This window comes from Gymnoscopelus microlampas (genome assembly GCF_963454915.1).
Source record: "Gymnoscopelus microlampas genome assembly, chromosome: 11".
In the NCBI taxonomy this organism is placed as follows: Eukaryota; Metazoa; Chordata; class Actinopteri; order Myctophiformes; family Myctophidae; genus Gymnoscopelus; species Gymnoscopelus microlampas.
In genome coordinates this window covers 27,059,966-27,075,144 of record NC_139948.1, presented here as the reverse complement: position 1 = coordinate 27,075,144, position 15,179 = coordinate 27,059,966, and the positions used below count along the sequence as shown (strand labels likewise).

The 15,179-nt window shown below is 43.2% G+C and overlaps 1 protein-coding gene across 8 annotated transcripts in view; it reads left to right on the top strand.

Moving 5' to 3' along the window:
* The window catches only part of ep300b (EP300 lysine acetyltransferase b), a 43,093-nt gene that overhangs the window by 18,154 nt on the left and 9,760 nt on the right, over positions 1-15,179 (top strand). The window contains exons 8-23 of one of the 8 annotated variants that reach the window (XM_084071668.1): positions 85-213; positions 378-495; positions 1,205-1,388; positions 1,873-1,950; positions 2,189-2,274; positions 2,470-2,616; positions 2,824-3,426; positions 3,796-4,041; positions 5,191-5,413; positions 5,800-5,918; positions 10,674-10,913; positions 11,178-11,266; positions 12,904-12,984; positions 13,370-13,426; positions 13,767-13,844; positions 14,211-14,278. In XM_084071668.1, the coding sequence (XP_083927794.1) occupies positions 85-213; positions 378-495; positions 1,205-1,388; positions 1,873-1,950; positions 2,189-2,274; positions 2,470-2,616; positions 2,824-3,426; positions 3,796-4,041; positions 5,191-5,413; positions 5,800-5,918; positions 10,674-10,913; positions 11,178-11,266; positions 12,904-12,984; positions 13,370-13,426; positions 13,767-13,844; positions 14,211-14,278 (2,546 nt within the window). Of the gene's footprint in view, positions 1-84; positions 214-377; positions 496-1,204; positions 1,389-1,872; positions 1,951-2,188; positions 2,275-2,469; positions 2,617-2,820; positions 3,427-3,795; positions 4,042-5,190; positions 5,414-5,799; positions 5,952-10,670; positions 10,914-11,177; positions 11,267-12,873; positions 12,985-13,369; positions 13,427-13,766; positions 13,845-14,210; positions 14,279-15,179 lie in introns of all 8 variants that reach the window. The other 7 variants (XM_084071667.1, XM_084071662.1, XM_084071665.1 and 4 more) reach the window with 7 other exon arrangements.

Genomic DNA, 15,179 nt, shown 5'->3' with positions numbered 1-15,179 from the left:
GATAGTTACCAATGCAACCCAGTATCTTCTGATGGCCGTTATAATATTTCTTTCTGTCCGTTTGTCTTCTCATTCTTTCTTTAGTTTAATGAACGACGGTGTGGGCAGCTTGGGCTCCATGCCCACAGCCACCCCTGCCTCTGCAGCAGGCATGAGGAAGTCTTGGCATGAAGACATCACACAGGACCTCCGTAACCACCTTGTCCACAAGCTGTGAGTCTGCACCACAGAGAAACCAGAACAGTGCAATGTGTGCTTGCCATCACCTTGACTCAGACCAGCTGTATGATAATCGCTTCGTGAATGAATGCTAATTGGCAGAGTTGGATCTTATGTTTGACTTTGTTTCTTTTATTCTCTGTGTGTTGGATGAGCAGTGTACAGGCCATCTTCCCAACCCCAGACCCAGCTGCGCTGAAGGACCGGCGAATGGAGAATCTGGTGGCTTACGCTCGGAAAGTAGAAGGCGACATGTATGAGTCCGCTAACAGCAGGGTAAGAACCTAATACTGTCTCTGTGACATATATTTCCATTCCATCTACTAGTGATTACATGAGCTCCAATATAGCAGCCACAAACACATGTCTAACTAAGACTTAGCTTTTTTTGGAAAAGTATTGTAATTCAAATACATGGCTTGTTTGTCTAAAAGTAGACAAGTGATAGTGGCATACTTTCCACTATGGTTGGATCACAATCATATCTGAGAGCACTATCTTATAAGCTGACACACCTCACAATGTTATTAGAAAACAGGAACTATGGGAAGTCTGGGTGGCAATGTATATGAACTGGGAACATTAAGTTACGCTCTCCATGTGAAAACGAACATCTCTGTTGCAAACTGGATATTTTTCTCATGTTTAGCAAACTCAGCATAAACAACCGCTGATATGCGGAAGTAGCCTGCTGGTTGGTTGGTCAGGGACCAATCAAAAGGCTGACAATGGGTGAATTGGAAAAGACTAATTTGGGGAGAAATGTTAAGTGTATGATGTGTTGACATCATGGACATACACTTAGTGTGGGAGAAATACACAGAAGACATAGGGTATTTTTTCACACCATATATGATCTCCTCGCAACAGAATAAGAGGATAAGAGATTTAGGTTCAAAATTGGCTAATGTTGCCTTTCAATGAACAGTCTCTAAACAGCTTGCTCTCGCTTGACTCTCCTTCTCTGTTGCTGTTTGACCTCCAGGCGGAATACTACCACCTGTTGGCTGAGAAGATCTATAAGATCCAGAAGGAGCTGGAGGAGAAGAGGCGGACGCGACTTCAGAAGCAGGGCATGATGCCTGGGCAGCCTGGCATGCCTCCCTCAGGGCTGCCGCAGGGCCCCCCGAGCATGGGGCAGCCGCCCATGGCCCCCGGACAACCCCCAAGTAAGCACACACACTTTGAACCACTTATAACCACACATGAATGCAGCATATAGACCGTTTCAATTGACAATAACAACAGCAAACTGTGAACGTAAAACATCTTGTTGTTTGGGCAAGAACTGCAACTAAAGCGGAAGGACAGGAAGTACCATCCAAGGAAGTTACGTTGATGCTGTGCAAATCTGTTTACATTCCATGGGCATGAAAACCGTGTCATGGTTGGTCGAAAAAGACAGCTTCCGAGGACGTACATAAAATGTAAAAGTCCCGCCCCATAGACACTTCTGCTGCAGTTCTTTTCCAGGCTTTCTCCTTTGTGACATGAGAAAAGGCTGGGAAAGTGTTTAGCTAGCTAGCTATAAAATCCAGTAGATATTTTGGTGAGAAGAAAATGGTGCAGGGTGAAATTGACTTATGGGCTTCTCTGATGTGATGTCTTCACTAGATTATTGATGCCTGTCATGCTGTTTACTCTCTGTTGCAGATGGTCCTCATGCTGACCCCTCCATGGTCCGGCCCACCGGTCCGAATCAGATGGTTAACAGGATGCAGAACCCTGCAGGTAAGGTTCTAGCCACTGACACACGCACACACTCACATTCATACTTGTACAAATACACATACAGGCAGAGGTTTCCTACCTCCAAGTACAAATTAAGAGCAAAATGTTAGAAAAATTCAGTCACAAACAAGGGACAAGATCTAATTTCTGCCATTCTCACCACCTGCAATTCCCCTCTGCAGAATAAAGAAAGTGTTATCCTATCGTGTACTGAATGTTTTTTGTTGTTCATCTGTAGGGATGAACCAGTTTGGTCAGATGGGGATGCAGTCCATGGGTCAGAGATCGACACCTCCCCTTCCTCTCGGCACTCCAATGAACCAGGTCAGGTTTTTTTTAGAAACCCTATTAAAGGCCTCTGTTTTTAGGGAAAATGTCATGGATTAATTAATATCTATGTACAATATTTATGTATTCAAATGCAAAGACACAAATCAAATAACCCAGTGTAGTCCTGATTTAAAAAGAACCATCATAAGGTCAAACCTCTAACATGTCCTTGTGTTGTTTCATCTCCAGATGGGCATGGCAGCAGCAAGAATGGGTCAACCCAACGTTGCCCAGTTACAGAACCAGTACCTCCCCCCAGGCCAGTTTCCTGGGTCCGGTCCAGGTCTTGGTCCTGTTGGCATGAACCAGCCGGGAGCACAGGGAGGCATGCCCCATGTAAGAACCAGAAAGAGCGGGCTAGATAGACGGATATACTGTAGTTGCCTTATTAGATTAGAATAGATATACATTTTATCTATATTTGGAGTTGTGTCATGGCAAGGCAACTACACAACCCAACCCAGTACAAAAGTGTGGTTGTGCTTTAAGAGAAAATAGAACTTTGTTGTTGTTATAACATCCTCGTCATGTCTTCTTTAGCAGAACCAGATGTCCACGCCGCCCTCCATCCCAGCCAGCAGTCCTGCTGCCCAGTCAGGCTCTATTGCACCAGGCCCCGGCCCTGGCCCCCCTGGAGGCACCCTGGGGCCCGGTACCGTAGGTGCTGGGCCTCTTCCCAACTTACCCCCATCCTCCAGCTCCACCCAGCCCAACTCCCACCCTCACTGCCCACCCCTCAGACAGAATTCCCCTTCGCCGGCACGCAGCCTTACGCCTCAGCCTCACCAGACGCCTCCCCGATTGCCTGGCTCTCAGACGCCGCAGCCACACACTCCCAACCCACCCCAGCTGCCTCCTCCACAGCAGCAACAGCAGCAGCAACAGCAACAGCAACAGCAACAGCAACAGCAACAGCAACAGCAACAGCAGCAGCAGCAGCAGCAGCAGCAGCAGCAAGCTTCGCAGCAGCAGCATACGCAGCATACGCAGCAGCCAGTTGGGCAAGGGATGAACTCTGAGAAGACCAATCAGCTCCAGCAGCAAGCGCATGGAGGCGGAGCCTCCTCCACAGGTCCCCAGGTGGGACAAGCTCCATCGGTGTCTACCCAGAATTCTCATGTGCCATCGCAGCTTCCTCGGTCTCCAGTGAGTAGATGGCGACCTGCTTCTGAGCAGCTTTTCCATCCTTATACTCAGACCGCTGTTGCCCTTCTGCACTATGCTTTACAAACCAACTTCCGGCATTGGAAAATGTTGGAAATCAACTATGAGGAATTTGAGATGTCTTTGTTTATTCAACCTTTGTTTATATTTGTGTGACACTAGGATTAATTTACTATTTGAATCCTCAGAAAGTCTCTTGTGCCATGCAGTGATATTCCCTCATAGTATCCACTTTTCCTCCAACATCCAAAACAGATTTGTGAGCCCTGCTCACATTTTTTTTGCATTTGTAAATTGTAATTGTAAACTAATAGTGACTCCTCTTTCTCCCTCCATCCTTCTATCCCACAGCTGTCTCAGAAGTCTTCTGTGACGGCGGATGGTCAGGTGTCCACTCCAGCGTCGGTCAGCAGCAGCGCGGACCCCAGCTCCCAGCTGGCCCCGGCAGATGGCCCCGCAGCCTCGCAGGGAGAGGTGAAGATGGAGGTGAAGAAGCAGGAAGATGACGATGAGGAGGGGGAAACGGAGGAAGAGAGCAAGGCCTCTGGCAAGATGGGCAAGGGTCAGCCTGATATGAAGATGGAGGAGAAACCAGAGGTGAGATACTTATTAATCCAGTTGTTCTGAACTCAAACTGTCTGGCAGGATGGAAAGTATCTTTTATCTTAATATCTTTGTGTTTGTCAGTGGCTCTGGAACCACAGCAACCTCCTAGTTGTGACCCATGGTGGTGTTTGTTTCCGGGGAAGTGCTTGTTTTGTATCACTGAATGTCCCTGCATACTTACTCATAGACTAATGCTGCCTTTAGTGAGGTTCTGATTGTCTTTGCATGCACTGCGTCAGACCTGTTTTCAGTGAATGCTATTCTGAAAACCAGATTTTAGCTAAAATTTTTGTAAAATGCTATATTAACTTTGGAGATATGCTAAGCGCAAGAAACTACCAGGATTTTCATGTAAGTTTGTAAGTTTCAACAAGACATTAACCAAACCAAGTTGATCTAGCGGTGTTACGAAGGCTTTCATGTTATCTAGTTTATCAGATAGGTCACCATTTTTTAGCCCTAATTGTCATGGACATGGACATTGTCAGGACGCCGGGACTCATCACCCTCCAACTCCCATCGGGGATCAAGCTCAGCACACCGTATATTCCCCAGAGTATCCCATACTCCAGCGTATCCGGCCTTACAACCCAGATACCTCTGTACCGTATACGCCTCATACCTATACCTCAGAGTATCTGGCCTTACAAACCAGATACCGCTACACCGTATACACCCCAGAGTATCCCATTCTCCAGAGTATCCGGCCTTACAACCCCAGATACCTCTGTACAGTATAGGACTCAGAGCCCTACCCCAGAGTATCTGGCCTTACAACCCAGATACCTCCATACCCGAAGATCACCTCCTCAAACCACTTTCCAAACCACACAGGTTAGATATCCTGGTTCAAGTTTTAATCGGACACCACTGTGGCGAGTCCTAGTCCTAGCCTTTGCATAGCAGTCCTTTCCTTTAGTAGTATTTAACAAGCGGGATTAAAAACCTGTTGAGAACCATTGAGAAGTGAAACTGTCAGACCAATATCGGACATCCACTGCAATGCAAACTTCCCTACTTGAGGAAGGAGCCAATTCACTCTGCAAACTGCAGTTTATCCAGGAAGACCAAACCAATCATTTGTGTGTTGATTTTAGGAAATCATTTGAGTGGCTTTTTACCGTCTACTTTATTTCTCAGATAAAGAAAGAGAAGCCCTCGGGAGATGGATGTAAAGGCGAGCCCATGGACACATCTTCGTCGTCGTCCTCGTCTTCATCGGAGTCGTCGTCATCATCCGCATCCGCATCAGCGAGCGAGGACAGGAAGCCGGAGGTGAAGAAAGAGCCCAAAGAGGAAGAGGAAAGTCCTGGGTCGGCAGCTGCCAGCAGCTCTCCAGCTAGCGCTCAGAGCAAACGGAAAAGTGAGTGCACACTTCAACTTCTTTCTCTGTTGGTGATATTAAGAAGAGCGACCTCGATTTGTGCAGATGTTATATATTTAACTTTTTTTTGTTTTCCATGAGAAGATTTTAATTAAAGATCACACATCTTTCCTTCACTTTGTCACTTCTCTCCTAACTACTTACCTTCCCATCACCTCTTTCTCATCTCCCCTTCATTCATTTCTTTATCACAATTTCTCCTCTCTCTCTCCTTTCTTCACTTCATCTCCCTCCTCTGCTAATCTCCCTTCCGTCTTTTCTCTTAAATTTTTCTTACCCCATTTCTCTCCCTCTCTCCATCTTCTCTGTCCTTATCTTTGACTCCTCTCCCCAACTCTCTTTTCTTCATGCATCTCTCTCTGTAGTCTTTAAACCAGAGGAGCTGCGTCAAGCTCTGATGCCCACCCTGGAGGCTCTGTACCGTCAGGACCCTGAGTCCCTGCCCTTCCGTCAGCCGGTGAACCCCCAGTTACTGGGAATACCCGTACGTATTCGAACTAGTAACAAAACTAACCTGGTAAGGGACTGCACTGGCTGCCATTTTGCTTCTGCTCCTCTTCTATGAACTTAGCGTTTCTCTTTCTTGTTTTTTTTTGTTTTTTTCATAGTGGTCATAGTTTACGTTTTTTCCTTTTAGACATGTCTTCTTGTCATCCTGTTTCTTTCACCTTCAGTCCATCTTTAACTCATGTGTGTGTTGCGAGAATGAGATTTAAGTGTGTGTGTGTGTGTGTGTGTGTGTGTGTGTGTGTACATATGTGTGTGTGCTTTTGATTAGAATGTATATAATATGCAAAAATCATAGATGGTTATGCTCTATGTACATGGGAGGCATGGTTTAAGTGTGTGTGGGCCAAATTATGACCACATCTAATTCTCTCAGCATAAAGACATTTATTTAACTGGATAAATCAAAGCAAAGCTTATGAACATTACTACTGTCTGTCTTTGACAGTGATTACACGACACAGGGGGGAAAGATCTGAACAGCATGACAATCTTTTCTGGATAAAGTTCTCAAGTTATCCCTGTGCCATTAATGGTTTCAACACAATGATTTTAAGATCTTCAAGACCTGTCTATTTGGGTGTCTCCTCCACACCCATATCTATTTGGTAGAGGAATTTTGATACATTTTATCCCACTTAGTCAGTTACATACTGTAAGTTTTAGATTAATACACACACACACACTCACACAAATACATTGTGTGTGTGTATTTTTTACTTGAGAAGCCCTTTATGTAAGTTAATGAAGTCACTCAACGATTATAATCCTTCCCACCCCAATTTTCTCCAGACCATTGTCTGAAGTTAATGGCTGTTTTTGTTTGTCTTTCATCACACACCAAAAAAATAAAGTAAACCTCCATTATCTGGTCCATATCGCAACAATCCTGCATTTCAAGGCATTACCAGGGGGAAGCGATTCACTTCCAAGTACCAGAAAAATGCTCATAGCTTATTGCTTTGTTTTGTCATTCATATACGTATTTCAGATTTGTTTTCTCCCTCATTCATGCTTTCCAAAATGCTTCCGTTAGATTTTATTTTCGATTTATGATTTGAAAGCTGTCATCCTAGACTTCCATCCTAGCTTCCTAGTTCAGTTCCTCACCAGTAGTTAGTACTGTGTTTGAGTTGGGTTGTGGGTTGTGTGTAGAGGTGGACCAACACTTGTACACTCACTGTATATCACTTCAGTCAGATCAAATTTCTGGAATACCTTTTGTAGTACGTTTGATTTAATTACTATCCAGATGGAACAATTACGTTACTGGAGAGAAAAATGACTTTATTATTATTACTTCATGTACTTTAATGGAATCAGACATGGTATCGGCCAACCCCACGTTCTGATCGTACAAATACAGACCTGTTTCCAGGTCAGTGATGTAGGCAGCAGGTGTTTGGCTCATCTCTCCACTCCAGGAACCTTTATGATCCAGTAATGCACGGTCTATCAAGCTGTAACTGTAACGCCATGTGCACAATTGGCACACTAGTTAGTTTTAACACTCATTTGAAACTCACTCATTAACCAATTAAAAATATGTATAAATATATTTGGAAAGTAGCAGATCTATAAGCTCACGTGTCGCGATGCAACGCACTGTGAGCTTGCAATCTTCAAATGTTTATGCCACGCGAAGGCGGCATAAACTGGTTGGTTGGTTGTGAACCACCCCCAACTTCAGTGTCTTTACGTACAACTTTGTCACAGTCAGTACACCACTGAGATATAAAAGGAAATTTGAAGTCTGTTTCTGTACCTTGACGTGGTGATCCAATGTTTATGATGTGCATTGCCTGGTTGTCATGTGACTGGTCCTTTCAGAGAAAAGGGTCAATTTCCTGTTTGTTGTTGCCTTGGTGACTTAGAGATGGACCCTTAGCTCTGAAGCATCCACCCACTTCCTCGTTGATGGATGAGTCTCAAAAGCCTCCTCTTTTCTCCTGAGCTCTCTGTTCTTGTTGGGAGTGATAGAGGCTGTGTCCGCAGAAAGCGATTTTTGAGCGGCGGAGTGCTTTGGATATCATGTCCAGAACAGTAAACGTGCACTGAGTCTGGTCGTGTCACTCCAACCCTCTGCATAGGAAAGTGACATTGATGAGCAGCGCTCCTCTCCGTAAGTTGAACTAATTTCTACTCCCAGGGCACTCCAACAATTGCTGGACGCCAACAGCGCTGAAACGTGATGTCTGGCACTGGGAAGAGGAGCGTTTCTATCTTTACCATAGAAATGCATGGCAAAAAAAGCTCAACAAAAACACGTTCTGTGCACACAGCCCCTTGGTGGTTCCTTTTTGAGAATAAGCTGAGGAGAGATTATGAGGATTGGAGGGACAACTCCAGAGACTCACCTGTCTTTGCTTATCTTTGCTTTGCCCTCAATGCCGTTGGCTTTATTTGTGCCGCCATGCCGCCACTCAAGTTGCTGGCTCATGTCATTGACCATATTCACACGATGGCCATTTTGCTCTTACATTATACGTACGGGGGGGGGGGGTGATGTAAAAGTAAAACGGCCGCTGTGCAAACATGGTCGATCGCCAACGCCGATGCTGCCAATGATAATATAATTGATCCTGTAGGTTTTTGACAATGTGTGCCTGTTGCTAATACTGCTCTGATTCACCTCAGCTTTGCACCTTGATCGCCCTCCGCAGCCTGAAATCTCCATGGGCTTTCAGACCACAGCGGAGGGCAAGAGCAGATGTAGCCAAAGTTAGCCATAGGGAGGAAAATGCGAAATATACTAATGCTATTAATTCGTACCAATTTCATTATCTGTGTCCCTTATAAAAGTTAAATTACGCTTTGGTAGCTTTGGGTTGTTTACCTTGCCATGATGCAACTCCAAATATTAGTGACATATCTTCAGTAGTTTTTTAGAAAGATTGCTCCATTGATTAGAAATAATATTCCAAACTAGTCTCCTCAATGACTTGCATTGTACATTGAAACGGGTCTCAAAGTCACTCTTCTAGCACATAAATGAATGCAAAGAAAGGATCTGACAATGTATAACATTACGAAGCTCGATTCTGCTTTTGTGTTGTATATACAAATGTCACATTCCTGTTGATTTTACTATTTGAAGATCCGGATCGAGGATCCAGTCCGGGTGTTCGTCCTAATTATATTGGCAGAACAGGGATGGTGATGGGTAATAATATGTCGACTTGCTGTTGATTTTACCTTTTGAATTAGGAAGAAGATCGGAACTGGATCCACAGACTCTAATTTTGAAATAGTAAAATCAACATTTCTATTAACTCATTGAGTGCCATTAACGTGTTTCACGTGTTTTTACCGCTATGGCGCTGGGTGCCATTAACATGTTTGACATGTTTTTGAAAAAATAGTAAAAAAAAAAAAAAAACATGTTCAGAACCCAAGATATCATCATCTGAAGATGTGCAGCTCCATCCACTCCTTGTTTAACTTAGAACTGAAAAAGGCTGTATCTCGCTTCCTAAGCACTTTTTGTTTTCTGTGAAAAAAACTTTGGCACTTTTCAGAATCAATTCTGAAATAATTCTGGCAATCCTGGCACTCAGTGAGTTAAAGGTAGTGATATTATTTGGTAAAAACAAACAAAAAATTCTTAACCCATTTAGGCCTGAGGCAGATTCTAGAAATGCCTTCTAAATCCTAATTGTTTATGAAAAACGTATGTTGCTATATATAGCTAAAATCTAAAATGACAGATGCTTCCCCGGATTGAATGGGTTAAAAAAGTTAAAGCTCTATATTCTGATAGTAATCATTGCTATAGTGTGTTGGTTCAGCAACAGGAGTCTGCCTGTCTCTAGCTCTTTAGCAAACAGAAAATAATATTTCAGGTGGGTTGCAAATTTCATCCAATCAGGATGAATTTATATGATTTATAAGCTTACATTTTATAGTGTTGCAGTTAATTCTTTGTCCTATTTGTTTCATGACTTCCAATTTCACTTGTTTATCCTGTATCCTGAATGAGTAAAATCTGTATCCTGAAAATGCATTTTCTGTTTACTAAAGAGCTGGAGAGACGGGGAGACCCATTACTGAACAAACACTATATAGCAATGATTACTATTAGAATATAAAACTATTTAACACTTACTTTAACGAAAAAATATCACTTACCCTACCTTTTAAAAATAATATGCTTTCAGATTTGTAATGTTACATATTGGCAGACTCTGCTTTGTTTACATTCATTCATGTGGTTAAAGAGTGTCTTTGAGACCTGTTTGACTGCACAATGTAAGTCAATAAGGGGAGTGTTCTAATCAGTGGACCAACTATTGAAGACACCTCACCAATATTTGGAGTTACATCATGGCAAGGTAACTACACAATCCAAACCTCTACAAAGAGTAATCTTCCAGTTCACAGTAACTACCCAGCAATCTTAAATCTCATCTGTAGCTGATATTTGTAGCCATGTGTAACTGATGCAGACAATTGAGATTGACTGTAGAATAATGTTGAGGTCAAGAGACAGGGTGCAAAGCAGGGTGCTGGAGGGGAGAAGCTGTCATGTCTCTCTGTCTGCACGTGAACCCTCCTTTCTGCAGCGCTCAACATCATTGTTCCCCTGCCTCTTGTCTCCCCCTGGTCTCTGGTACCACCTGGTTCCTCACCACGGCTACCTCCTTTTTCCACCACAAATATGACGACGATAATGACTGTTTTCCCTGCTTCTCCCCTCTCACTTCGACGCCCAAACCAATCTTATCCTCAGCAGGACTACTTTGACATAGTAAAGAACCCCATAGACCTGTCCACCATCAAACGGAAGCTGGACACAGGCCAGTACCAGGAGCCCTGGCAGTACGTGGAGGATGTCTGGTTGATGTTCAACAACGCCTGGCTGTATAACCGCAAGACGTCCCGCGTCTACAAGTACTGCTCCAAGCTGGCAGAGGTATTCGAGGCTGAGATTGACCCCGTCATGCAAGGCCTGGGGTACTGCTGCGGGAGGAAGGTGAGAAAGGGAGTGTGTTTGAGAGGTCAATTTGTGTGTGTGATGTCCAGTGTTGTGTGTTTGTGCGTGACATGGATGTATTCGTGAAGAGTGTGTGTCGTATTTTAACGATTGTTTTTCTTATGTCTTTCTTTGTTTTTCAAAAGGGTTGTATGAGAGAAAAGTGGAAATTGATTTGTGCATACACTTTCCCACAGATGAATGGCTGTGCAAATAACAATTTGTTTTGTTACCTCTCTTCTCCCTCCCTCCCCATTGTTATAGCTGGAGTTTTCCCCACAAACCCTATGCTGCTATGGAAAACAATTATGCACCATCCAACGAGACGCTGCTTACTATAGCTACCAGAACAGGTAGGGGGCGTAGACGCACTGAAACACAAACACACAGTTGGGATTTAATGAAACACAGAAGACAGAATTGTATTTTCATGTGTAGATATTTGACTGTGATAATCCACATATGATAAGCTAGAAATGTAGTGTCTTGTGATATTTTTGCACACCGTGTGGGGTATTTGCTGCAATATAGCATTGTTCAATCACAGACGAGTCAAAGTTTTAATTTGGCTTCGAACGGTTACCCTGGCACCATTTCCATCACCACAACTCACTGTTGTTTAATTTTCCATTACATTGTCATTCATAAAGTGGGTTCCTGTCTTCAGAGATTTAGTCTTTGGTTTCTGCACCATTGTTTCGCCTTTCACAACAAATCACAACTTGCATTTGTTTTATATTTGCACAGTAAAATCCTTTTTTTTGTTTTCTTATCCACTTGTAACTCCAGTACAAATTGTGCGCATATCTAAGAGTAGTCTTGCGTAGCCAGACAATCTGAGATCTCCGGCCTACTGACACGTCTTGGGAAATCTAAATTCAATGAATGGGCTTCGATGGTGAAGAAAACCCTGCTCTAATAAACCTACACCCACTGCTTTGAAAACCAATCCTGATACCATCCCATATGAAGGAATGCCCTAAAGGCCTTGCATTGTTTTGCTGTCATTTTTAAAAGTCCTAATGGTTCCCCTCAGTTTTAGCCCATTCATTGAATTTAGATGTCACCAGACATATCAGCAGGTGGAGATCTCTGATCATCTGGCTACGTTAGACTACTCTTGAGCGTGTACAAATGGAACCAAATGGACCTCTAAGGGCCCATTCGGTTACAAATGCACACAATTTATACACTTGCAGAGTTAAATTAACACTGAGGATTTTACTGCGTGAAATGGGGAGTACAATCAACTTACACCACTATAAGAATAAAGGTTCCCACTTTATAAATGTACTTAAAGGATGATGGGTCTCTGTTGCACTACCACTTGTTTTATTTTTCCTCATCCACCCTTTGATGTGTGGAGCCTCGTACCCTCACACCCACCCCCTTCCTCCTCCACAGTTCCTAGTGGTCTCTCATGTTGCTGTAATGTTGTTGTTGTTGTTGACCACAGAACGTCTGACGCTAATCTTTGCTTTGCCTTGGCTCTCTGTCCTCTGTTGGTTGTTGTTCACATTCTGTCCATCCCTCCCTCCCCTTTTCCATGTCCCCCTCCTCCCTCTCATCCGTCCTCCATCCTTGTCTGACCTGTAACGATTTGTTTCACGCTTTTTTTAATATTCATTTTGCTCCCCTCCCTCCCCCATTTCCCCTTTTCCCTTTTCTCCCCTCCCCCTTTTTTAACGCTTGTGATGTCTGCATTGGCCTGCTTTGGTGTGACCAATCATCCACTCCGAAATTTATACGCAAAATCAAAACACCCGCCCACTCAAAAACCCTGCATCACGATTGGCTGTCTACCGTACCTCCTGGCGACGACCTACCTTGCCCTCTGGCCCTCTGCCTCCTCCTCCTGTGTGCCCGCCCCCCATGGTCTGCCCCATCCCGCCCTCCCTGATTGGCGGATGCTTCTTCATGTCCTCTCTGTGATTGGCTGTGCTGTTGGCGAACGGTGTAGTTCACCAAAATATGGGCTTATTGCTGACAGGTACCACTTCTGCGAGAAGTGTTTCAACGAAATCCAGGGCGAGACCGTTTCCCTGGGAGACGACCCCTCCCAGCCTCAGGCGTGAGTACCTGGACACATCTCTCTCAACCTCTCTCTCTCTCTTCTTAATTTCATAAATCAAAACCAACCAGACTCTTATATAGTTATCTTGATGAACAAACTTGGTTGCCTGTTTTTAGACATTTTGTCAGTGTTTTTATTTTTTGGTAGTATACATTCGAGAATGCGTTCCTATTTTAGTTGGTTTTAGTTCTGCATTTGATTGAAAAGTAACTATGACTGATCTAATTGTTTATTTGATGTATTTATACAGACTCCCTCCTGTGGCAGTTCTTTACAAAGCCATGCAGTGCCCTATAATAACATGTGTGCACTAACCCTTACAATTATACAGCCAGAAATGACATTATTTCAGGCAAATTGACCTCACCTTTCCCCCTCACAGGTCCATCAACAAAGATCAGTTCCAGAGAAAAAAGAACGACACGCTCGACCCTGAGTTGTACGTTGTAACTTTTTATTCATATTTTATATTGGAGTTTATGAACTGTCTGATAGCTATGACATTAATTTAAAAAAAAATTACGTTTAAAGAAACTCAACAAGTATTTTATATTTGATATGTTATCTATAGTAAGCTATATCTGATGCAAGAGTGTAGAGGATCGTATAGTTCATTATTCACATCTGTTGCAGTCGCTGCCTTTTCCTCCCCTGTTCACTCAACTCCACCACTGAACAGACAAGAATGAATATTGCCATACAGTATGAGGATTTATTAACTCTGTTTTGCATCTGTCCTCTGTCCTCCTGTCTGTCCTCTGCTCTGTCTCTCTGTCCAGGCTTGTGGAATGTATTGACTGTGGTCGTAAAATGCACCAGATCTGTGTCCTGCATAATGACACCATATGGCCTTCAGGGTGAGCCACCCATCTCACGCAGACACACCCTCTGTACATTCTCTTATATCATTACATCACTGTTGAGTGTGCATGCCAGGATGGCAGTAGTCTTTCTATATGACAAACACACACACATGTTGTAGTTCAACTCTGTCTGAAAAGCTGTTTGTTCCAGGATTCTAGTCCATTTGCCATCAAGAAACGGCAATTTCAATCACAAGTCACTATAGTTGTATTTTAAAGGGACAAAAGAACAAATTGGTGCATATGTTAATTAATGAAACTACCCGATGTTTAATTTTGATACATAATGTCTGACAGATAATGGATGTGATATATGTGGATTTTATGTACTGAACTGTCCTGTCCTCTTTCTATCCACAGCTTTGCTTGTGACAGCTGCCTTAAAAAGGCCAATAAGACACGCAAGGAGAACAAATACGCGGCCAAAAGTAAGTATCCAGACCGTCTTATGTCCTTGTCTTGACTTTGACAATACTTTGAGGATCGATAGGAAAGCAAAGGCATAGTGGATGGAAAACATGCAACTCATGTCCCTGAGTTGTGAATTGAACCAGGGACTTTGCTGTTCTGTGGGCAGAGAAATTGTTGTGCTAACACATTATTTCTCAAAGTTAGTGATATGTTGGAGCCTTTAAAAGAAATCCAAAGTACACATTTAACGTGTATATATTTGTACCCTATCTTAATCTGACATAGTCTGGTGTCTTTTTGATGATTGTGGAAATTAACATATATTTTTGTTTGTTCTTTTCCCTAAATCAACCACTTGTTCCACATCTGTCCCTGAAATTACCCATACCAAACATTGTATACAGGAATAGGTTCTCACAATGTAGTTCTTCATGCAATAATAAAACAAAGCACCATTTTGTTGTGGCATCGCTCATACTTATTATTGCCTAAGTTAATTGAAATGCCTAAAAGAAGGTATTTTCTTCCCTGGATACGTATTTGACTTTAACACAAAAGACATGTCTGTTTTATTTGATTGTAATTCAACACATTATGAGCTTGTACTAGATTGGCCATTTTGCAGAATGTTTGCCTACTGAAATGCCCAGAATAGGGACGCTAGAGTTCATGTGGTTAAGACACCATGTGTCTCTCCCTCACCTTAAGGGGTCCATTTATACACTTTCAAAGTTAAATTAACGCTGAAGATTTTACTGTGCACCTCTCCTAGCACTTTTGTGTAAAGAGTCTGGAGCCGAGGCATGGTGAAGTCGCTCCACTGACCCTATTTCAAAGCAGGGCAGCCCCAACATATTGATTGACAAAGACAGGGAATACGACTGCTAGACTTTAAAAGACTGACAAAATGCCTCAGGC